This window comes from Dermacentor silvarum, chromosome 11 (genome assembly GCF_013339745.2).
Source record: "Dermacentor silvarum isolate Dsil-2018 chromosome 11, BIME_Dsil_1.4, whole genome shotgun sequence".
NCBI lineage: Eukaryota > Metazoa > Arthropoda > Arachnida > Ixodida > Ixodidae > Dermacentor > Dermacentor silvarum.
Genome location: NC_051164.1, coordinates 79,698,081 through 79,722,674, shown reverse-complemented (window position 1 = coordinate 79,722,674; position 24,594 = coordinate 79,698,081). Strand labels below are relative to the sequence as shown.

At 45.6% G+C, this 24,594-nt stretch overlaps 1 protein-coding gene across 2 annotated transcripts; it reads right to left on the bottom strand.

The window, feature by feature from the left end:
- Positions 1-1,497: 1,497 nt before the first annotated feature.
- On the bottom strand, positions 1,498-24,359 carry LOC119432694 (uromodulin). 2 transcript variants are annotated; one of them, XM_037699851.2, is made up of 7 exons: positions 24,262-24,359; positions 19,062-19,107; positions 14,563-14,672; positions 13,031-13,051; positions 8,892-9,101; positions 4,409-4,573; positions 1,498-1,659 (listed from the first exon to the last, which is right to left on the bottom strand). In XM_037699851.2, the coding sequence occupies exons 1-7, from the start codon at positions 24,269-24,271 to the stop codon at positions 1,565-1,567; spliced, it is 657 nt and encodes a 218-aa protein (XP_037555779.1). In that variant the 5' UTR covers positions 24,272-24,359; the 3' UTR covers positions 1,498-1,564. The 2 variants fall into 2 exon arrangements, with proteins under 2 accessions (XP_037555779.1, XP_049514854.1); XM_049658897.1 differs by lacking the exon at positions 13,031-13,051.
- Between the last annotated feature and the right edge of the window lie 235 nt (positions 24,360-24,594).

Sequence of the window (24,594 nt, the reverse complement as noted above, 5' to 3'; positions counted from 1 at the left end):
ATATATCCCGAAAATGTTGAATAATTAGTTTGAATTTAACGTGACTTAGCTACCGTTGAGCTCTCGCGTGGGAATATTTGTCATCGGTACGTACTTGGTCTGCCGGGTGGAGCCGTAGACTATAGCTGTCACACCGGTATTCGAGAAAGCTGAAGAACGCCGAGTGAACTAGTGCTGTCATTTTTTATAATAATGATAGTAATATTAATGTAATGATAATAATGCTTTATTGCCACCTTGTAGTGTAATACAGAACATATCGGGCCTGTCAAAGCTAACAAGGTGTACGGCCCCGACATTGTCCTCGGGCGAAAACAACGTTTCGGAAAAAAAAGAAGCACCGGTGTATATATTTGACCAGTGAACTGCCGTGTATCAGCTAACCAAATACATGGCGAATAGAATAGACAAATTGCTTTCAATGCTGTCGCGTGAATAGAAAAAATTTCACACGATGTAACCGCTCGCGCTGCTTCGCGGTTATATATATATATATATATATATATATATATATATATATATATATATATATATATATATCGACAAATCGCTGACTTTCTGCTAACGCCTTTGTCTTCCTATGACTTGTACTTTGCTCTATACGTAAAACATATAGACTTTCATTTGACAATAAGCATCGTTTTAAAATCTGCTTACTTCAGTCTGTCTTCGGTCCACAGACTTATAAACGACTTTTTTATTGTACACGATAAAAACAAAGGGCGTGCTGCAACTCCCTTGGAAGTACTCGCGTGTACCACATATTTCGCTGTAATTATGTGTCCACTGTCTTACCCCATTTTCTGTAGCTCTGCTCTCCGATGGAGTGGGATTCACTCTGCTAACTGCAGTGAACGTAAACCCCTTCTGGCAGTACGAGCAAAATAGTGGCCTCCGAGACTGAGCGACGCACCACACCCGAGTTCGGAGATCACGGTTAAATAAATGCAGACCGTTGTTCTTTCAAAGAGAGTTGACAGCATCTCTCTTCTAGAGAGTACAAGTAGTGGCCGAAGAAATGCGTAACGCCATATCCCTTAACTTCTAAGTACGAAAAGTATAAAAAATTCAATGGAATTTCTATAGAATATCACGTTTTCGCCCGCCTACAGCTAGCGCCAGCGGCACATGTGCGACCGGCTAAGATATATACAGTCGAACCCGGAAATATTGAATCTAAAGGGGATCACAAAAAAGTTCGATATACTTGTGTATTTACTTGGGTATATACTTGTGTAATCACATATGTATAGGTAATCCGATCTATAAAATACAGATTTTATACAAAAATTGTCAAGGGGACTTTAGAACTGTTCGTTATCCAAAATAATTCGTTATATCCGGGTTCGATATATCCGGGTTGCATTGTGCTTGTTTCGCCGCATAAATGTCGCGCCAACGACGTGGCATCTCGAGCACCCGAAGTCGCGGAAGTTCCTGCCACGTTATGGGATGTATATAGACAGACCGAAGGGATGAATTTTGGTGGAGCCCGTATATTCCCAATCAGCACTGCGCAGGCGCAGTCACGGGTGACGTCGGTGGCGCAGGTGCCGCCGCCCGGTCATGTGTCGTCGCCTGTGCTCATCTCGGTGGTGAGGTTCCAGTGCATCAGGTAGTTGCTGCCGTTTCCGCGTTTCTTGCGCCACCCCCGCTCCCCTGCATGGTGCGTCGTAAAAATCGTCGTATAAAACACGTCATGACAATAACTGCCATCATAATCAGGCTATGCAGAAAGTCCACTGCCGAACAGCGACCTTTCTTTGAGATTTATTGCTACCCACTACCACCTCTACCACCTGTTCCGCGTGGATAAGTGGTTAGGAGGATAAGGGTGTAAGTGGATAAGCGTGTAAATAAGTGGATAGGGGTGTAAATTGTTCTATGACTCATACCCTAATTACACCCTTTCCAGTGTTCTGGCATATGATGCGAGTCATTGACCGAAACACACCCTTACTCACTTTTAAGGGTGTAAATTAGTTTACAGTGTATCCGCGAGATTCCCTAGTTTCACCATATGTGTTTAAATCTGTGCCGCCGTCGGCGCCACAAGTTATTTGCAACGTCCCTATTTCGTTACTCCAATAGACCACGCGGTGAGCTCTTCTGAAGATTACGTGGCCTGCCGATCGAATTACGCTTGTTCATTTGACATCTCAATTAGAACAATAACCATATAGGCATACTCGCACTTGGAACGCTATAATATCAGGTTGCTGTATTCATATACCTGAACGGTATCAATATAACTTTCCTTTCGTTGTTTCTTTGGCGGTCGTTAGCGTTAATATATCACTTACGTTCAAGCATTTATTAGATTACTGTAAATTTCTCGAATTTAACCAGTTCCTTCTTTCGTGCTCGCAATGATCGAAACGGAGGGAGAGCGTCGATGAGTTGTAGCAAATGAAACAAACTACATATGCATAAAGTGTAAACTTCATTGAGAGATGCCATGGTGTCAAACAGTACAAGAAAGTTTTGAACATTATATAACTGCAGTATAGCACTTCAGTCACTCGCTGTAGATTGAGTCATCCGCACGGTAGCCGAACCAGATTCACGCCGTTTGCAATGCGACGCTCTATGTTTTCTTTTCCTTTCTTTAAAGTCTTTCTGCTTCAACGATTTCATTATGGTTTGCAAGAACTGTCGAACACAGGCAAAAAACAAAAGCCAGAGCTATGCGCGATGACGACGACGACGACGACGACGACAACAACAACAACAACAACAACAACAACAACAACAACAACAACAACAACAACAACAACAACAACAACAACAAAGAAAACAACGTTCTATCGACCCTTTTCGCGGCGATCCCGTGGACGCTGTCATGTTTGATCACGTGGTGACGCGTCCATTGCTTGCCTCAACGGCCTCCGTTGCCTCTTGTTTACAATGGAAGTTTATGACACCGGCGTGGCTTAGAAAACCTCTGTTTTCGGAGATATCGCTGACGGTGTCTAGGTGGACGACACGAAGCTTTGATCACAGCTTCAGAGAACATGCAAAAGCGCTTTCGGAGCTGATTAAGCTATGTCCAAACGGCGCAAGCAGCGTATAAGGTGCTAGTTCTAAAAGCGGGGCTAAATATGTATTCCAAGCTATCCAAGCTTTCCGATTATGAATTCAGTCAGGATTAGTGTGTTTTGCTTTTTGTTCTTTATTCGGCAAACATTTCGAAGCGATGGCTTGTCAGTTTCTGACTCAGTGAAGTTCCTCGGTGCGGCCACTATCTGATTATTTTCTGCCTAATCGCTCGCGGGTGTGCTCAGTTCCGATAGATTTGTTCTTGCTGCGCACAAGGCTTGAAACGTAGCTGTTTTGTACATTGTAATGCCTTGTAGCAAATATATATTACAGCTAGTAACTCGCTTACTCTTGTGGACCGTCACGAAACAATCAGCTTCGACCATTCGTGCGCCATCGGTGTAGTCCGTCAAGTACTGTGCGTATACAGTGCAGCATATATTCAAGTGTGCGCCCATTCACTTATTCTTGATACGTCGGCGATAGAGTGGGCGTAAGCTTTCCTGCCATTTGGGACAGATGTGTATAGATAACGTGCGCGAAACTTACTATGACAGGAAGCGGTGCTACTCCCTTTGTCATTGTTTAACGAGTGGTACTCACTCTTGCCGACGTTCTGGGGATGAAGCCCTTTCTTTGAAGGTTAGCGATACAAGGCTGGCGGATGATCAAACTTCTGTATCCTCGAGGAAAGCCGTACGCACATCACGAAGTGCCGGTAACACGTTCGGACAGTAGCAGCAGCGGTCCGCGAACTTGGCCACGCAGATTCATTCTATTCCTTAACATGCCAGTCACTATTTTTTGCAGCCAACTATTGCACACGTCTTCAATCCACATGATTCAATCTAGCATGATTTGAGCACAGTCTGTTAGTGAAAACTCAGTTGCATTTCCGACAGCTGATCGCACAGAAGCAAGGTAGAAGCGGTAATGGTTTCGTATTCGTGCGCGGTCGCTGAGGAGAGGTATGGCGCGCCGCCGTGAGCGCCATCTCGTTTCTGTAAAACAAACTGCTCCGCGAAAAGGGTCAATACTTCGATGCCCTTGCATTGGGCTTTAGCCATAGGAACGTCTGCGTGGCCCTTTGCGAATATACCTCTGCGACACAAAGCAAATACACTCATTTCCCGATTTCCAAAACGAGGTCCCTTACAAAATTGCCGATCGTATTAGAAATCATTTTAATTTTAAAGTGATTCGTATACTCCGATATTTGTTCAACTTTCAATTTGCCTTACTTTTAGGTTTCATCTTTCCTTTTCCCTTGGCCAATGCCCCGTAGCGGGTAAGGGCCACTGTTTACGGTGCGAGCTGCAGCTATAGTGAACAGCCAGCATATAGCGCATCGGGCACTCGGTCAGCTCACCGATGCAGTAGGCCATGAAGCACCTGGGCAGCGGCTGCAGGTAGTAGGCCATGTAGGTGCCGCAGTGCTGCACCCGGATGTTGGCGTGGTAGCTGCACGCGTTGGTCTCGTCGGCGCCGCAAGCCACCGCGGGCATCGGCATGCTCGGGTACGAGGGATGTCGCCCTGCGCGTACGAGGCTTTGCACTCTCCTAGACACATGGCACGTTGACTGGACACAGGTTACCTGCCAACATTATACGCAGTCCGCCCTGATATGAAAACGGCTGCTGTTGGTTTTTAGGCGCGAGACAGAATTCGGATTTCAAAATACTAATATTGTCGGGTAACAACCGACAGATCTAAAGGTAGCTTTGTAAATAAAAAAAAAATTGCCGGATTAATTTGTTAGAGAAATGCGGAAAGCAACTAGGAAAAAATTGGAGGACGCTTAGGCTTCACCTTTAGAGTGGAACGCGATAGCGTTATCGGGACCCGTTCGCATCGCATTTTTATTTGAGTAGGCTTCACTGCAACACAGAACGTGGGAAAGCCAGCTTACAAAGACTAAGCTTACAACCATCCCCTTAAAGTCGGCTTCACTTTTAAACAGAAATTCATTGCTGGGAAGACGCTTTTCCAGCGGCATTATAGGTCGTCTTATATTAAAATGTGAAGGCCCTAGTAACTTTTTTCATTATTTATTAATTTTTTGCTGTTGCCCCGACGTGCGCGCGTGTCCAAAACGCATTTGGCAGGCCAAGTCCCAATTTGACCTGCCGAGGATGCCAGCGCCATCTGGATAAGATTTTCGCAAGTAGGCTCCCCGAGTGAGCCGGTGTTATGGTAGAAATGCTGGCAAAAGAGGTTTGTGTTTGATTTTCCTCGTAACAGAATTATGTTTTCTCGTACATTCAAATACCAGTCCGACGCCACCATGTCTGTAGGTTGTGGTAAGTCGTACTCTACCATTTTTCTGACGGATTTCACTGTGAGAAATTCAATTTTTGTTCACTAACACCTTGCACCACGCGCAGGGCCTGCGCGGTCGGGGTGGTTCGGGATGATTTTCTCCGCCACGGACACCGACATGTCTACACCGACGCCAACGCCAGATTTTCTGCGGCACGGGGCCGTTAACGTTATCGCGTTAATACAGGGTGGCGCAGAGCCAACTGACATTTTTTTTCAACTAGTCATACATTATATACGGAAGCAGGGAAAAAATAAGTCTACCAAGTATGCCATTTATTTCCCACCGATTACAAGGTTATTTTTTTAAAACTACATCAGGCAGATGGCCCCCGTTTAACACCCATGCATTGTTTGCAAAAGCTTCTTGAAGTGGTCGTACACGCGCCTCCGTAGGTCCTCATCAATGGCGGTAACTTCGTCACCAATGGCTTGCTTGAGTTCTTGAATTCTCATGATATGCCTCTGGAACACACGGTCTTGCAGGAACCCCGACAGGAGAACGTCTGGTACACTGCAGGTCGGGTGACCGAGCTGGCCAAGCGCTTTCGCCGAAACGAAGGACGACAGTTTCGAATATTTTACGAACTACAGCCTTACTGTTTCGCGCGGTGTGGGCTGTTTCTCCATCCTGCTGGAAATAAGCGTTTTTATAGGGTCAATGCCAAGCTGTCGTAACTTTGGTTGAACAAAGCCTTCCAACATAGTCACATAACGTTCCGAATCAACGGTCACTGTTCATTGTTCATGCGCGCGCCTGCGTTGCTTCGGAGTTATGTTCGCTTTGACATACCGCGGCGGCGCACTATTCACATTTGAAATGTGTAAGTTGGTTTCGCGCCACCCTGTATAAACAAAGATACATAGAAACGTAGGTAGGAGTACGTCCGGAGACAAGATATTGATTCTCAAAAGGTATTTCTGTAAGCGCACCACTGCTGGCACCCATATTCATAGCCGTAAAAGTTCTAAAATTTTCTTAACTTTTTACGTACCGTGCCCATTGGGCATGGTTAGCCCTCTATCGATGGTTTTGAAACGCCTCTTGCGAGACCTTCCGTGCCGCTCACGGACATACTGCGCTATCGGACGTGAAGGAGAACTATATTTTTGTTTTCTAGCTAAGCAGTTCGCTTTTTTCCATCAAGCGGTGATTTTTAAATGTGCTCCGAAGTTTCGCGATCGTCAGAGCAGAACGCAAAAATGTCCGGCTCCGGAAACGGCGCGCGCGCTTCGGGAGATCGCAGATATCGCGATTCCGCTGCCTCTGCGGCCGATCTTATCGATACATCGAATAGCAGCGAGTCAGAGGACGCTGACTTTTCGTCGGGCTTTGAGTATAAAAGCGACGACGACGCAAACCAGCCCGGAACATCGGTGGCCGCAGCCCGGCACGCACAACTGTAGTGCTTGCAGTTAAATTTTTATAGCTAAATACAGGTTCAATGAAATTTTTTTTATTTTTTTCGGAGATAGTGCCAATAGACGGAAACACATTTTCTATATCTCATAAATTTCGTAAATTTTTTTTCTTAGTAGATACAAGCGTGTCTTTACAAACTTTGTTCAGTTTTATCGCACAATCTTGATTTTCACAATTTATATCTTTTTTTATGACATACATCTCGTTAATAAAACATTTATGCGTGAAAAGTGCATCCATTTTGCTTTCTGTTTACGTATTACATTAAATATTGAGTGCAGTAGTTCCTTCAGAAAAAAAAAAGCATCTGCTGTAACATACAAAAAAAAAAAACTATTTTCCCCATGGTATAACAGTTAAATCGTATTTTTTTCATTTTCGTAGCGAGTAAAATGAACATGGCAAAACCATCCATATAAACATTTATCACATGTGCTGTTTTGTTGACTAACAAGTTCTTATTATTTCTCATTGTATTCGTCATTTCGTTGTATCGAGTGCTTCATGTCCTTGAGTCCTTCGCAGGTCTTTCTACCGGGTGATGTTATACTTTCCAGTCACAACAAGCTTACATTTTTTTGGCACGTTCGATGTACCGACTCCCGATCGGCGCTTTTATCGCCTTCGCCGGCGTTTCTCGAAATTTCTGACGGAGCCTGGCTCCCACAGCATGAACAAAGCCTGGGAATCTTCTAGACGTTTCTCGCGTTTTCGACCGCGGCCGCCGAAGCGTCTTCGTGTAGGCTGGTGACTCATTCGTTTGCGCACGCTCGGGTTGTCGCCCTCCTTCTCTGGCTCAGCTCGCCGTGTGTCGGAGTCTGAGAGGGTGACTTTAAGAGGGTGTTTCGGCGCGCGCCCTCTCTCTCCTCTCCTCTCGATACCGTAACCTTCGCGTATCTTGTCGAAGCTTCTAGTCTCCGTTGATCGCGTCGGCTGTCTGTGGCGTATGCGCTCTCTCCCTCTGTCGAAGCTGCTGCGGGGCCGACATGCTCCTTTGCGGGCTTGGGCGGCGCGCGCTTTGATTTTGCGCACTTTTGTGACAACCCTTGCAAGTCCTCTTTTGTTAAGTGCTTCAGCATCGGTGTCGTTTGCTTTTAGTTTTCGTCACAAGCGCGGAATTCCGCCCCAAAGCACCAGTTTGGACTTGAGGAACAATATATATATATATATATATATATATATATATATATATATATATATATATATATATATGTCGAGGGGCTCTAAATGCGACGAGTATATAGGGTGGCTGTTCCATCAGAGTGATGGAACTGTGTGCCTAAAACTCACGCACTATTATAAATGCAGGGTGCGCAGGGGCAGTGTTGCGGTGGAAAATTAATCCAGCGCCCCTCTTTCGACAACTTTGGTCACACAGGGACGCACACGATTTTTCAGAAGCTCCAGGACCTCCACGTAGGAAGCTGTCTTGGCAAGTTCGACCTTCAGGTGCAGATTGGTGGTGCCCAATTCCACGGCAGTCAAAACACATGATCCACGTACGTGATTGATTCTTGCTTAGTTCATGCCCGCTTTTATGTTCTTAAATGCGTTAGCATTAGGAGCGTCAAAGTGGCAAAAGTGTATGAAGCCAACAAACAAAGACGACATAGGTCAACATAGGGGAAATTACTTTGACTTGTATATATATATTGTGGTGAAGAAGAGGAAGAAGTGCTCTTGCGTCTGTCGCTGTGCGCGCCATCAGCGTTCGTGGACTGCCTCGATTGCGTGAGACGTCATTGTCTAATAAATCGTCATATCACATTTGGTGGAGGTTACAATATCTATAATGAACGAAAAGAAATGGCACCGAGGGGCCCGATATGTAGTAAGCATATAAGAAGCCAACAAACAATGACACCAAGGAGAAGATAGGGGAAATTACTTGTACTTACTAATTGAATTAAAGAAATGATAAATTAATGCAAATTAAAGTGGATGAAAAAAACAACTGTCCGCAGGTGGGGAACGATCCCACGTCTTCGCATTACGCGTGCGATGCTCTTATCGTTCCCCACCTGCGGAGAGTTGTTTTTTTTTTTTCATCCATTTTCAACGAACGATAACACGAGAGAATCGTCGAACGGACGTGCGTGCGCGCGTTACCGTAGAACCAGAAGGGCACCATGGTGTTGCACATGCCGGGCGACGTCGGCGACTCGGGCATTCGGTTCCCGTAGGGCGTCTCGAAGCGGTACCACGCCTGCTGCAGCTCGTTGTCGCAGCTGCCGTTGTCGTTGGAAACCATCATGGTCTTCGTCCACCGGATGCCCGTCGTCAGCTTCACCAGGATGGGCTTCGCGCAGCGCATGTTCTCTGCGTGCATGCGTTGTAACGTCCATAGTTGCCTCTTCTTTTACACCGAACGACTTTATAATGCGGAGAAACGTAGAACGGCTCAAAGTTGAGCAAGTGGCTAGGGATTTATATGCTACTGAAAGGCGAACACAGATGCAAGAAGGAACGAAAAGAAGTTTGCTGCTCGTACATCCTTAGACGATTGGCCACGATGACGCGATTGGCAATATTTCCTATGATGGGTGTGTAAATTATGATGGCGGAGGGGGGGGGGGTGATAGCTTTTATGTGTTATGATTATTATTATGACAATTATTGTATCTGTGCTATATCCGCTCATCCGTGAATCACCAAACCTTATGGGGGTAAGGTCAGCGGACACACAAGGTGGCAATCTCGAATGATACCAATACACAGTACATCTCGTAATAGCAGCACCCCAGTTGAAACCCTGCAGCAACACCGACTTTCTCCTGTATTATGGCTTGAACTACGTTGCAATGGCTATCCATTAAGCGGCGTGCTTGACGGGAAGGTGTCTTTTGCGGATGAGTCGCTATCGTTTTAATATATCTAAGGCTATATATGCCCCTTATCTTGGCATATTCACTCTGGAGGATTCGCCAAAAATGGGCACATTCCGTTATATGGCATCCCAAATTGTCTGTTCGGCTGCATACCCAGCAGCAGCATACCCAGTTACCCAAGTTGTCTACCAAGCCAGACAGCAGTCAGCACACAACTAGTGGCCCAGATAGACAACTTGGATCACTGGGTAGTGTGAGAGAGGTTAGATGCATGCCGCGAACAGGATAAGTTCCAAAGAATGCTAGTCGCATTTAAAAGGACAACAAACAAACGCCGTGTTGTGTTCTCCTTTTTCGTTCCTTCATTTGTATCCGTCTTAGCACGCCTGCCTTTCAGTAACATGAAGAAGCCCACTTTTATTTTAGAGCGGGTTGGGAGGGAGGGCTACGAGCACGTTATCAGCCGCACACTGAACAAAAACAAAGGTACCCTCTCTGCCGCAAATCAATTAATTCCCTTGCTATTCAAGGTAATACGAAAGTTAATTGGAAGGCACGGCAAAAAGCACCAAGAAGCCGCGCTGTCAACGGCAGTTCTCTAGCTTAACGCGATTAGATGAGTATACAGTGAAGGATAATACGTATAGCGTGAAATACTGTAAGCCCTCATTGCAATGAAGTCATCGGGACTGGAAATTGACTTTGTTATAAGCAGCATTTCCTTCAATGTGGATGAGCTAGAGTCATAGTAACGCGAGGACATGAAAAAAACTTGAATAAAGCGATATTTCGAATGAAGCGATATCACTATAATGAGGTTTTACTGGGGTAATCAAACATTGTGCAGCCACCTAAATCCGCTAAGTTCGCAGTATCACGCACATTTAACAGGTAACTTTACTACACTCTTATCACTGTAGGCAGGAGTGACAATACTGATTGGTAGAAACATACAAGGGCAGATGTCCGTGTAAAATAAGTCATCTTTACGCTCGTAAACATAACAAATGCAGCAGCAAATATATCCAGGAACTTAACTACAGATTTAATACCTGCACACAGCGTCAGGTATACCACGCGGTGGTCCCTGCTATGCCGCGTGAGAAACGAGAACTATACCGTGGAGTTAACCCTGCAGCTCGTAAAAGCGTCACAGACAGCTTCGCCAAAAGCTTCTACAAATCTCCAGCGCGGAGCATGGCGCACGTTGCTAATAAACTGCTTAGTTGCGCTCCCCATTCCTCAACGGGAGATCTTTCCCCATACCTGCTTGGGAGTGAACAGCACAGCGCTGTATAGTATAAAGTACTGTATATGTCGCTCCTTGCTATTGACGGTTCACCTAGTCATTCTGGAAAGCATGCGTATAAGACGAAGGACAAGATAAAAGAGGGCGTGTGTGCCGACTACAACCGAGCGCTTACTGAAACCCGCAGGAAAGTATAAATCATTGATTAAACAAGTAGCAAACCATGCACATGCGCCACCCTGACGCCACCCCCTCACTCCTTCCACCTTATACGGGGTCTGTTAGAAAAGTATCCGACCTTTGGCCGAAAAAAAGAAAACGGGCATAACTGGAGCGTTGGAAATCTAATCACCCTCAAAGTAGTCTCTTTGGGACTCCACACACTTCTCCCAGCGGTGCTGCCATTGTTGGAAGCATTCCGAGAAGGCCTCTTTCGGCATGGAGTTTAGCTCAGCTGTCGTTGCAGCCATAATGTCCTCTCTCGTCTGAAATCGAGCTCCTTTCAATGGCCTCATGATTTTGGGAAACAGCCAGAAGTTGTAGGGGACCTTATCAGGAGAGTAAGGAGCTTGTGAACTACAGGAGTCTGGTTTTTCGCCAAAAAAGTCTTAATCAAGTGCGAGGAATGTGCAGGAGCACTGTCGTGATGGATGCGCCACCTGTTGACCACAACTCCGGTCTCTTGTGCCGCACAGCATCACGTAGGCGACGGAGGACATCCCTGTAGTACTCTTTGGTGATTGTTTGACCCTGTGGACATCCCTGTAGTACTCTTTGGTGATTGTTTGACCCTGTGGGTCAAACAATCACTCCCGTGGTGGACCACACCGCGGGAGTCAAAGAAAGCAGTCATCGTCACTTTGACGTTGCTTGGCGGTCCTTCTTTGGTCTTGGTGACGTGGAATGCTTCCACTGTGACGACTGAAATTGGGTTTTCGGGTCGTACCCGTACCCTAAAGACTCGTCACCAGTGATTATGGTATTTATGAAGTCGGGGTCGCTGTTTGTGAAATCCAGCATGTCCTGTGAGACTTCAACACGAAGTTGCTTTTGCTCCACCGTGAGCAGCTTCGGCACGAATTTCGCCGCAACTCTCTTCATGGTCAAATCTTCGGTCATGATGGAATGTGCAGAAAAAGTGCTGATGCCCACCTCTTCCGCAATTTCTCGGATAGTCACACGACTGTCCTGCATCACCACAGCGTTCACTTCGGCAATGACCTGGTCATTTCGGCATGTTGGTGGCCGACCGGAGCTCTCCACCTATGTGCGGCCGTCTTTACACCGGTTGTACCACTCCTTAATCTGTGTGCTGCTCATAGCATCGTCAACGAAAGCCGTCTGAATCTTCCGAATGGTTTCCACTTGGCTGTCGCCCAGTTTCTGGCAAAATTTGATGCAGTATAGCGCTGCTCCAGTCGCTCCGTCATTTTCCTTGCAAAAAAAAAAAAAAAAAAAACACACACACACACACACAGACGAGAGCACTGCGCACTACCTCACTTAAAAACTGCGTCCCAGCAGCTGACGCTATCGGCAAGCGGGGAAAAATTCGCGCATGCGCACGAAGGTTTAAGGTCGGCTGATGCAAGCGCGCTTCTTTCATATCCATAATTTGTTCGCAAAAAAATTTTAATAATAAGGTCGGATACTTTTCTAACAGACCTCGTACAATGGGTAAGATTCGCGAGAACATCACGACCACAACCGGTTAAATTTTCAGATGGCCGGAGCCACTCAAGTGTGGTCAATTCAACAACAAACCTCGACTGCTAGCGGCATGGATGGCGCATACATATATAGGGTGTCCCAGCTAACGTTAGCCAAGCTCTTCAACGAATATATATATATATATTTTAAATACGGTGCAAGATATAATTTTAGGACCGTTTGGTCGTCATACCTCTGACGACCAAACACCTATAGGTCATATAATTGTATCTTGCACCGTGTTTTTGTAGCGTTCTTTTTTTTTTTTTTGGGGGGGGGGGGGTTGAACATCCTGGCTAACGTTAGCTACACGGTACATACACGCACGCATTCACGCCTTAACTGCGGCTCTCCATGGTCATTAGCCACCTCCATGAGGAGGTGACTAATAGAAGTCGCAGTGAGCGATCGTTCCGAGGGAGATGTAGCAGTTCATGTAGTGCTGCAGTGTGTATACTTACGTATGTGCTCTTCTCTGACCACTGAAAAAAAATAATAATAACGAGTTTGAAAAAAAAAATTAATCTGCAGATCCTTATTGTAGACTATAGGCATTGCTGGATATGCTGTACTACTATAGTATACGCCATTCGCGAACTCCAAGCCCTCCCCGTTCGGGAGCTGTCGTACTCCCGGATTATTTTACTTCAATTAGGAAGTACGGATAATTGCCCCTATGCTGTCCTTATATATATATATATATATATATATATATATATATATATATATATATAATTCCTCATATCATATCCAACAATTTCATATGTTTATAGTGCATACGCGGATCATATAGGTCATGCCCGATATGAGAAATGACACATCATCATCATCATCATCCGCCTATTTATGGCCACTACAGGACGAAGGCCCCTCCCTGCGATCTCCAATTACCCTTGTCTTGCGCTAGCTGATTCCAACTAGCTTGCGACTGCAAATCGCGTGACTTCATCACCCCACCTATAGTTTTCTGCCGTCCTCGATTGCGCTTCCCTTCTCTTTGTATCCGTTCTGTAACTCTAATGGTTACCTGTTATCCATCCTACGCATTACATGGCCTGCCCATGCAGCTCCATTTTTTCCTCTTAATGTCAACTAGAATATCGGCTATCCCCGTCTGCTCTCTGATCCACGCCGTTCTCTTCCTGTCTCTTAACGTTAGGCATAACATTTTTCGTTCCATCGCGCCTTGTGTGGTCCTTAACTTGTTCTCAAGATTCTTTGTTAACCTCCAAGTTAACCCCATATGTTAGCATCGGTAGAATGCAATGATTGTGCACTTTTCTTTTCAACGAAAGTGGTAAGCTCCCAGTCAGGATTTGGCAATGCCTGCCGTATGCATTCCGACCCAATTTTATTATTCTGTAAATTTCCTTCTCGTGATCAGGGTCCGCTGTGATTAATTGACCTAGATAAACGTACTCCTTTACAGACTCTATAGACCTATATGACAACATACTTGCAGACTTAGACTTACAGACCCGTATGACAACATACAGGTCTTTATATGGGATCCTCATGTGTTTATATATACTGGATATTACATACTAACCTTTATATGGGATGCCCGTCTGTTTATTTACTTAACGTGGGCAACATGTGGAACATACCTTGTATGATATATGGGAACTACGGGTTTTCATAGTGGATCATCTTATGTTCACACATGATTAAAGCATATGGGGCATATGACTTTCTTTCAATATGCATGTGCTTCTTACAAAGGAGTGTGCAAGAAAGAAAGAAAAAAAGAAAGAAAAAGAATTCAGTGTGAGACTATCATACTTTTTGTGTGCTGTAACATGACACCCAACGCGACAGTTGTACACGTGTATGATTCGCTCTTGCGAATGTTACTCGGATTTATACTATAAGCCTTTCGAAGAATATTCAAAACATGCGGTGCCGCTGTTTAGAGTGCATACACAGCTCGTTGTCCAGTATAAAACGAGCTCTGAAGGCCTTGCGGGTGATATATGTGTATACGTATACTCACTGTTGTGGAAAAGGAACATGAGCAAGGCTATCAGCAATCCACAAAATGTCGCGCACATCAGGAAGACCGCGATGAAGGCCCCGATCTCCTTGCGGCCTTTCTTCCTGGGGCTGCAATGTCACGGGGACGATGAAAAAGAAAATGTTAGGCGGCGCTGCACATCGCACTGCCGATTATATATAAATAAATGAGTAAATGAAAAACCTGTACAACGAAACGACTTGTATGACGAAGTATTTTTGAGGTAGAAATAGCGCTTCGTTATAAAGGCGTTCGACTTTGTGTATATATATATATATATATATATATATATATATATATATATATATATATACAATGAAGTGACCTATATAATGAATTTTGGAGGGCCCCAGTGGTTTGTTATAAAGGCATTTGACTGTATATATCTTCGCATAAGCCACGGCACAGCCCAAGACGAGACACAGAGAGAGTGTACTAGAAATATTGGTATCCTAGGTTATTCTAACACAGACAGATGAGGTGAAAGCGTGAGGCACAGAAGCGCTTGGGTGGTGCTTTGTTTCTTCGTTAGCATCGCGTCCTTCTGTGTCCGTATCTGTCTTTTTTTTTTCTGGCGCTGTTGCTCTGTCGTCACGAGAAGCAGAGTCCAAAGACTCCAAAGCTCGCTCCTCCAAAAACAAGGGGTAGTGTACACTGATGCGGCAGAGTACCCAGAAGGGCACTACGCTGCAGTAGTAGTGAGCGACAAAGGTGAGCTAATCTCCAGCTGTAGCGTGAGATGCTCTTCACCGGAGGAGGCAGAGATGGCGGTGATTGCCGTGGCAATCACAAACCCATCAACCAGAATAATCACCACCGATTCTAAAACTGCAATCAAAGCCTATGACACCGGTAAGGTGTCCGAAGAGGCCGGCAAAATTCTGCAAGCAGGCAAGGAGGATGTACCCAACGACCTGCCCGCCCATAGTGGACTAACAGGGAAGGGGATCGCCAACGAAGTCGTCCGAGGACTCACAAACCCGGCCCCAGCGCAGGAAGACTACTCCCTGTCCAAAACGCGAGACTTAACTGCGTACAGAGAAATTCTAGAACACTATAGAATGGGCAGGAGAACTCCCCCCCCCCCCCCCCCCTCCATAGATCTCTCACAAAGAAGGAAGAAGCAATCAGGCGAAAACTGCAGACGGGTACCTTCCCAAACCCGTATATCCTATACGCAAATGGTATCCTGAGGTGCACTCTTCCAAATGCAAAAACTGTCAAGGCATAGCCACCCTAAATCACATGTTCTGGGCTTGCCCAGAGCTAAACGGTCTACATGGGAACAAAGAGTCATGGGAACAAAAAGTCATGGGAACAAGACCAAAAACAAGTCATCAGTCAAGCCCGGGCCGCCGCCGGAAGCCAACTGATTCCGGCCGACGTCTAGGAGGCGGGGGAAGGGGGGGGGGGGGGGGTAGACGGTGCAAGGGGGAGCTGCGTCTCACCCTGATCACCCATACTCTCTGACGGGTGCAAATAAAGTGCTGTCTCTCTCTACCAGGTAGCCCAGACTAGGGATACAAAATTTCAGGAAATATTGGGCGGTATTAGGAAAAGTCATTTTTTCATGATAATTTCCGAAATATCGAGAAAAATTTAACTCCACTAAAGATAACTTATGCTTATTATTCGAGCAATAAAAAATTGTTATCCTTAAACACACGCGGTAGTTACGCACGGAACACGAAGACAATGGAATGGACACCTTGTTCTCATCTGCAAATATTGCTAATCTGATAACTGAGAAAAAGGTCACTCAGTGTCCGAGTCGCTCTCGCTGGCCACACTCGCATTAGAACCGATCGCGGTCGCTTTCACATTCAAATTTGATTGTGCGTAGACGAGTTTTCGAACACGTTTACTTGCGAGCCAGTTGCGAAGCTCGTTGTGAACATTTCCAAACAAAGACCATTTTCGTTCACAACTGGCACGTGAAGGTGCCTGCAGCAGCTAGCCTAGAAGCTACAGGTGCCAGAGGCTCATTAGTGCATATAAGGTTACTGTATATGGCTCCCTTGGAGTCATATACATACAGCAAGGTTAAGTGCAAAGGCCTTGCCACAAAGTTGATGGTTCCACGTTCTTCGCGGAGTCCCAGACGCAAGTTCTGGACCAATACCTATACTCCATCTCAAGTCGTTTACCGCACCTTAGAAGGTACTATACGTACACAGTTAATATATTTGCGCAGCGGAATATAGTTCCGGATGTAACTGTCTGATTATTAGCGGGATTAGAGAGTTATATTCGTGATTGGTACACGATAGGTTACAGCGATACGGGCGGGACACGTTAGCAACTTTGCGTATGTGCGTAGTATACTCCTAATTACTATGGCTGTGAGCAAACGACGCAACGCGGATGAACACTTATAGAGGGGTATTCGGCCTTCCCATTGGCTAAGGAACCCTGGAGCTTCCACAGTAGAGTCTACTAGACAATATTCTAGTATACTCGATTCCACAGTAAAAAATGTCGCAGTTTGACCCGAAAGGCGAAGCATCAATTGCGATAACAATATACGGAATAAGGATAGTAGTTTTATCAGCTGTATGAACTTGGACATGCAGCAGCACCAGCAACGCGCAGAACTGTTGTCGACGCTGTCGGGGTTTTTCCCGCGTTCGCATCGAACGCGCGCGGCGTTGGTGACGGTTGCCGGTGCCTCTGGGGGCGGCTCGGAGGTTTTCGACGATATCAGAATGGGACACTCGTCGAGCAGCGTCCGAAGTCGTTACCACCTTCTCGCCTCGCAACGTTTTTATATAAATACACATTTGGTGCCGCAGCTAAACGTCGCATTTCCTCCCCCCCCTCCCCCCCCCGGTCCCCCGGCTTTTCGCACGACGGAAGAAGTCGCGTTTACTCTCTATATGTGGTGATTGTAAAGGAGGAAAGAGACGCTTAAAGCCCGTTTCACATGGTGCGAATTTGCAGTGCGTTTTTCGCAGCTGCGATTTCCGCAGATGCGAAATTCGCAATCCCGTTTCACATGGATCTACGGCAGCTGCGTTTTTCGCATACTCGTTAAGCATTCTGACTGGCGATGACATATGAGCGAGCCGTCTCCTATTGGTCGTCTGTTTGCACCGCTACAGTGGCTACCACCGCATCTGCGTTTTTCGCAGAGAAGTTCAGCACGCCGAACATCGAAAAAACGCACGCACGAAGGGTCCAGCGGCCTATTTTCCGCAGCTGCGAATTCGCACGTGCGAATTCGCAGACAAAATCGAACCATGTGAAACGGGCTTAATTCTGCTGCGGGAGCACGGCGCCGAACGCGCGTTTGCTCTCCGACGTGCGTTCGATCGCTCCCCGTGATAGCACGCAACCCTCGCGCGCTTTCACTCGCACATACAGCATACGGCGCGTGGCGTGGATTTCATCGCCGTTTGACGTCATACGGAACCTCACGGTGACGACGACGCCGATGGCAGAAATCCGCTTTGAGTGTCCATATAATTGCTATCGCAATAAAAATTATGAGGTTTTACAGGCCAAAAACCACGATCTGCTTCCACAATGCTGCAAATGACTTGCGAGATGGAGTACAGAGGGCGTCCTGTATTCCGCTACGTTAGGGAGCCTACATGCAAAACAGCGCTTGCATGTAGGCTCCCTACGCTACGTTAGAAAGATCTTCAAAACGAAACTGTAAACATATATTGAACCGAAAACTGTGCTTTTTCCGGACCCTTACATTTCTAGCCCCGACAGCTCTCATCACAGTTTACTATATCACGGGTCACCGGTCACATATTAGTTTCAATTCCGCACATTATTTATATTCTATAAATTTTCTTAAAAGCTGGTGCCAGTTAAAAAACAGTCGCTATAAAGATTACTTTCTTTTTTTCTTTATTTTGTCTTTTTTTGGTCGCCGATATGCCCAATATATAGTGTACAAAGGCATCTCGGTAGAACATACCACGAATCTGTTTTCTTTATTTTTAGGGCTGTTCTGTCTTTTCAGTTGATTTTATGGAAGAGGCTGACGTTACTTGCACGACAAATCGCAATACCCAGGTAGCTAATTAAAAATATTAACATTTTTTAAAAATTTCTCCCTGTACAGGCACGTGTTCCAATTGCGCACTTGAAGTCATGTTTGCTTAACAGAAATACTAAAGCTATCACCACTTTCAAGCTATCTGGCCTTAATCGCATTGATGGGACAAGAAAGGGTATACTTCGATACGGGGTAAGTCGTCGCGCACGGTGCATGCAACTGCTGGCGTGTCGCATTCTCCACTCACCGGCGGAATGCAAATTGCCGGAAATTGTCGCCGCGACAGTAGCGGCGACAGTAGCGAACTGTCGAACACGACAGTAGCTACTGTCGAACATGACAGTAGCTACGGTCGTACACGACAGCAGCGCTAATGCTCCGCTGTCGTGTTAATGTAAACGCGGGTATAGATCCGAACGATACGATCGATAAACTTGACACAAACTCGAGATAGATTCATTCTTACGTGTAGCTGTCGTCGTACCCGGTGTAGCGTCTTCCTGAGTAGCCTCCTGCGTGTAACTTAGTGGTTAGATAACGATGATAAAGCTGCCACGGAGCGGCGTTCGATGTTTTGCATTGCTAACGAGAGTACTGGCACAAACTAAAGTAAGACAACAAAAAAAGAAGCAAATTTACTCTTTTTACTACTTCTATTGTCTTCTTTGTGTTAAATATTCTTTACGCGTATAAATTCCGCGCACGCTAGTCCATCAAGAAGTACTGTTAATGCTTATATTTTGCATACGCTTGAAAAAGGGAAGCGTGAGGCTTCCACAAATGCAAAGCGAAAGAAACAGCACGGCTGTGTGTGCGTGTTTTTTTTTTTTTTTTTTAGACTGGAGAGAATTAAAAAAAATGCCTGTGGCAGATAGCACATTTCTAATCCTTGACGTGTATTGCTCGAAGAGGCGGACATTACTTGCACAATAAATGGAAAATGTCGAAATAAATCACACAATAAATCGCTAGGCGTATGTACCCACTTGGAACGAAATTTGAGGATCACACCAATTTCGAGATATTTATTCAGTGATGTAAATAAATTTGTATTTGTGTTATATAAAGCGTGCAACGAAACGCGTGGACGTTCCAGTTATTTTCTGTGCTTCAATGCATGAAACCGCGTTTATTTAAATGAGTATGTGGGATTAAAAGTAATATGTTTACCGCAAATTTGACGGCGCGTGTATCGAAACAGTCGCAATCCTCAAAATTCGCTCCAAGTGCACGGATGTGCCTTGCGGTCTCACCGGTTACAATTCGTAAATTGCAATATGTGCACTAAAGTAATTCGTGGAAATCTACATTAGCGAAAATTTGTTAATTAGCCGATTATGCATTTTTAATTTCTCGTACAAGTAATGTCCACCTCGTAGCGTAATGCAACTCAAGGAGTAGAATTGTGCTATGCGCCACAGGCGCGATCTTTAAAAAAGTACTGTTGAGTATGAAAATAAAACATGCAAAAAAAGACAAGCAAAAAGAAAAAAAAAAAGCCGGCAGATCCCACGCACTGTGGGAATCGATGCTATGCGAAGCAGTGTGCGGAGAGCCTATACCAAGTTAGCGAAACGACCATGAGAGCACCAAGACGTAGGCAGCTGTTTCATGACCTACATGACACGTATGGGATGACATTCATGTCATGACCTGTCATTTACGTTCGTCATACACTCTTGTCATACTATGCTAATTTTGGTACATACCAAGTTAACGAGAGACCATGAGAGCACCAAGACGTAGGCGGCTATAGATAGATAGATAGATAAGATAGATAGATAGATAGATAGATAGATAGATAGATAGATAGATAGATAGATAGATAGATAGATAGATAGATAGATAGATAGATAGATAGATAGATAGATAGATAGATAGATAGATAGATAGATAGATAGATAGATAGATAGATAGATACTGTCAAAGTAGAAAATGTTCGCCAAGAAATGCTTCGCATTTAAAAAAATGACACCCGTCCTGTTTCTTTCGACTTGCAAAATTTGTCTAAGCCTTGCGCTTCCTTCTTTAATTGCTGGGCTAGTTCGGGATGGTTCGCGTTTTATACCACGTAAACTATAACACAAAGGGAGGCAACACTCTTCCTGTCAAGAAGCGCGAAGCGCACGGTCACACGACGCAAGATAAACGTCAAAGCTCAAAATGGCTTCCTGAAGGCAACACTGGGTTACTGGGGCACACAATGGGGCGGCGATGCTGAGAATACAGCTTGAAAACCCTTTAGGGGAGATCAACGACAGTATCTCTGTCGAAATAGTTTCTTCTTTGAGTGCCTAAAGCTGCGAGAAAGTGCGCGGATAGGGAATTACGCGGTGCAACACAGGCCCGGCCAGTCGCGCAGAAAACTTCACTCAAGTCCAGTGCTCATATTAGTGAAGGCTGAGGCCCGTAGGTCAGCGTTCAGTTCCCATTCACACACGCACACGCACGCACGCACGCACGCACGCACGCACGCACGCACACACGCACACGCACACGCACACACACACACACACACACACACGCACACACACACGCACGCACGCACGCAAAAAGCTCTAATCAGTTGAAAATTTCCAATTGGAACAATTTGGATATTTCCAAGTGTGTTTTGGGACACCCATTGGGAAAATCCAACAGGTCCGATTTGACCTTTTTTTTTGTGTGTACCCAATTGGTCTCTCAATTGGTCTCGTTGGAGCCAACATGACAAACAATAGAAAGAAACAAAAAAGAAACATATAGATGGCCCCTAACCTTGATACGACATGGATAGTCTTGAAAGTCATTTAGAGAAGCGTACTCATCATGAACACACCACGGCAATTTCCTTCATTGACATATACCTACCATTCACCACTTCACTCTTCACTATGAGAGATAAATATCAGGTGCGAAAATGTATAAGCGACGTTTGGTTTACCAAGTGGTTGCAGTGGTTCATGAGAAATTGGTAAAGTTTAAATAGAGATTTTTAACTTGAAAGAATCGAAATGCGTCTCCTCATTGATCACGCCAAAATACAAATATCTATTATATGAAAACCCACATTATAATTGTGATATTATTATTATCACATATTTTCCTGTTTCAGGAGATTACTCATCTTATGACTTCTAATTAGGTAGTTCTAGTTTGGACCAATTGGCAAACCAAGCTCAAGTTATGTCCAGTTGGAGACACCTGGACTTATGATGCCCAAGTGAAATTTGGCACCCAGTGATGTCCAGCTGGAACCAATTGGGTCTTATTGAAAAATCCAACTGGACTCGATAGTTTTGTTTTGACTGGGTTTTACCCTAATTCGTCGCGTTTTACCGCAACTCAATAGCGTGTAGAAATTTTCTTCTGTTTGCTGAACGTTGGCGCGGTACCACGTAGGCGACACACTACTTTCCTAATGGAGCTTGCTACAACGAGCAGGGATATGAAGCACTGAGAATTTCAGTACTTGTTAAGAAATGTTTACTTTAATTAAGAAATCGAGCGCGTGAAAGCTCATCCAAGAGTCCTTGACAGAAGAAGCAACACTGAGTCTGGTGAAGTTTTTTCATGACTCAGTCTGCATTTACTCGAAGGGAAAAGAAATAAGTTGTCTACTAGCGGACAAAATGAAGCTAGCAAAGTTTTCCTTTGAATTTCGCGCCAGAATCGCAGGACTGGCATGTCAATGTGACGTCACGGGCTTCAAGATACTTCCGCCACGTTTGGGCCGATTTTATTGGGAGAAACTTATCGAACATACCAGGTTGAGTCTTTGGCTACTGTGGAATGCGATGCATTCCTTGTTTATCAATAGACCATAAATCATGATCCGACGCTATCCCAATCTCATGACTATAGAGCTAGCGCGAGAAACTTGACGCTGCTGGTCTTCCGTTCTTGCATCTTTTCCGGCTTCTACGAAGCCTCCGCTCACGGCAAGACTGACGTTTCTGGTATTCCAGTAGTGTAAAAGGGGCGTTCAATAAAGATTTCTTCTGACTCACTTTTAATTATCGCAGAATGCTGAAACTGCGCGTGTGTAAATGATATGTCTCTCTATATTACGTGCCAACTTGCAATTCTGAACCAATACGGGTATTCCTTTTACGGGTCTTGGTGTGGTGCGAGGTGGGATAATGGACCCAGCGGGATACAGAGCACAGTCATGAATTCCCTTAGTCGAAAGGCCGCACACCAAGGGAGACGTTCGAAGAGATGAAAGAGGTTTATGAGGATTCCCCATCATATGACGTAGTGAAGAACTGGCATTGTGAATTCCAATGTGGTCGGACTTCGTTGGAAACGGCTACAATTGCAGGGCGACCCCACTCAGCCATCGATCAACGCACCAGCCCGCAAGCGAAGGCCGCCATTTTGCAATATTGCCACGTAACCATTCGTAACCTAGCCAAAATGTCAAGATTAGCGCGGGGTCCGTAGAAGAAAGTCCCAGTTTCGCCCGAAACCGAAGCATCGATTGTGATAGCAAATTATTAGACAGCTATACGCGAGGAAGAGAGGCAGCAGCAGCGAGCCAATCGACCTTTGTGCTGCCTCTCGTTTCAAAGCGAACTATGTGGCGAGAACGCAGCCCACATGAAGATGTCAGCCCTGGGCGCACCTAGGCTCTGTACCCATCGCAAATCACTTTCAAAATAGGGCCCGCGCGCACGCGCTCGGCCGCGCCATACGTATATAGCTACCGCTGGAGTAGACCATCCTTCAAGACCATCTTCGCATGCGTAAGGTGTTCGCTCATTGGGATCGCCGGCTGCTCACACCTTTCCAGAAACAGATACCGAGTCGAATGCTCCCAGGCTATTTTGACTATGTGCCACGGAAACCTGGAGGGACTTTTTCAACAGACTGATCCCGCAGGATAGAAGCTGGGTCCACCCCTATGATCTGGAGTCTAAAGTCCGATCGATGCAATGGAAGCATCCGGGCTCACCCACCCCAAAGAAGGCACGTGGCCAATCCTCAGAATACAAGGTCATGCTCCCCGTATTTTGGGACCAGCCAGCCTGGTCTAGTCTCGATGGATTTCCTAGCAAAGGGTACCACGATTACTGCGGCACACTGTACTTCAATGCTACGGAAATTGGCGGAGGCCATCAAAACCAATAGACGTGGCGTGCTCACCAAAGCTGTCCGCCTTCGGCAAGACAATGCCCCGGTTCACAAGTCACACGCTGCCCAGTTCGAAACACGCTGTTGCGAGTGTGAAATTCTACCTCATTCCCCTTATTCACCCGAGATATGATGATGAGGCTCGGATTTCCGAAGTCACAACGGGGATTTTTGAAGCAACCTGTCGACTTCTACAGAGCGAGGTATTAAAGTTGCATAAGAATGATGCGATAAGTGTGGGCACCTATGTAGAGAAGGACTTTGCGAAATTTCGTTCCTCTCAGTCCACAGGATGTCGGGTCAGGGGAAATCGTCAATGGACGCCCCTGTAATATACGAACCCATCGTAACATTTCTATTTAGTGTCCCTTTTAACACGAAAATTCGTTGTGGAGAGCTGGAGGGCCGGTTGCAACCAACCCATGCGTTCGTTATAACGAAGCTTACGAACGTGTCGTCGTGCTGACTTAATCGAAGAAGCGGCATCGATCGTATGGAAGCGACAGCAGCTCGCGACAATGCGGGGCAAAAAAAAAAATTGTTGTACAGACCGTAGGCCATGATGATCGATCTGACGACAGCTAGGCGCCCTTTGAAGTGTCACTTCTACTTCTTCTGTTCTTTCCCGTGTTGCGGGATCGATCTTCTTCCTTCCTATACGGTTATTGCGCCTATAGACGATCGTGTGGGTAGGTCACAGGGCACTCATTTAGAGATTGTGTTTCACTTAAAGTGGCACCCAAAAGTTGTCCACCCCCCAATTTCGTGCTTCGCTCGGCGTTTCAAACATGAACCTAGACTAACTCGACTTAATTGATATCAGTTGGTAGAACTGCGCCGATAAGGTGGTGGGTTCGATTTCTGGACCAAGACGAATTTTTCTT

Bases quoted from the DNA above. Each gene is read 5' to 3' on its own strand.
- LOC119432694 (XM_037699851.2), bottom strand. The intron at 14,673-19,061 runs GTAAGAATGAAT...GTGACATTGCAG, and splicing joins GGGTACGACGACAGCTACAC to CCCCAGGAAGAAAGGCCGCA. The intron at 1,660-4,408 runs GTGAGCTGACCG...CGCACCATGCAG, and splicing joins CTTCATGGCCTACTGCATCG to GGGAGCGGGGGTGGCGCAAG.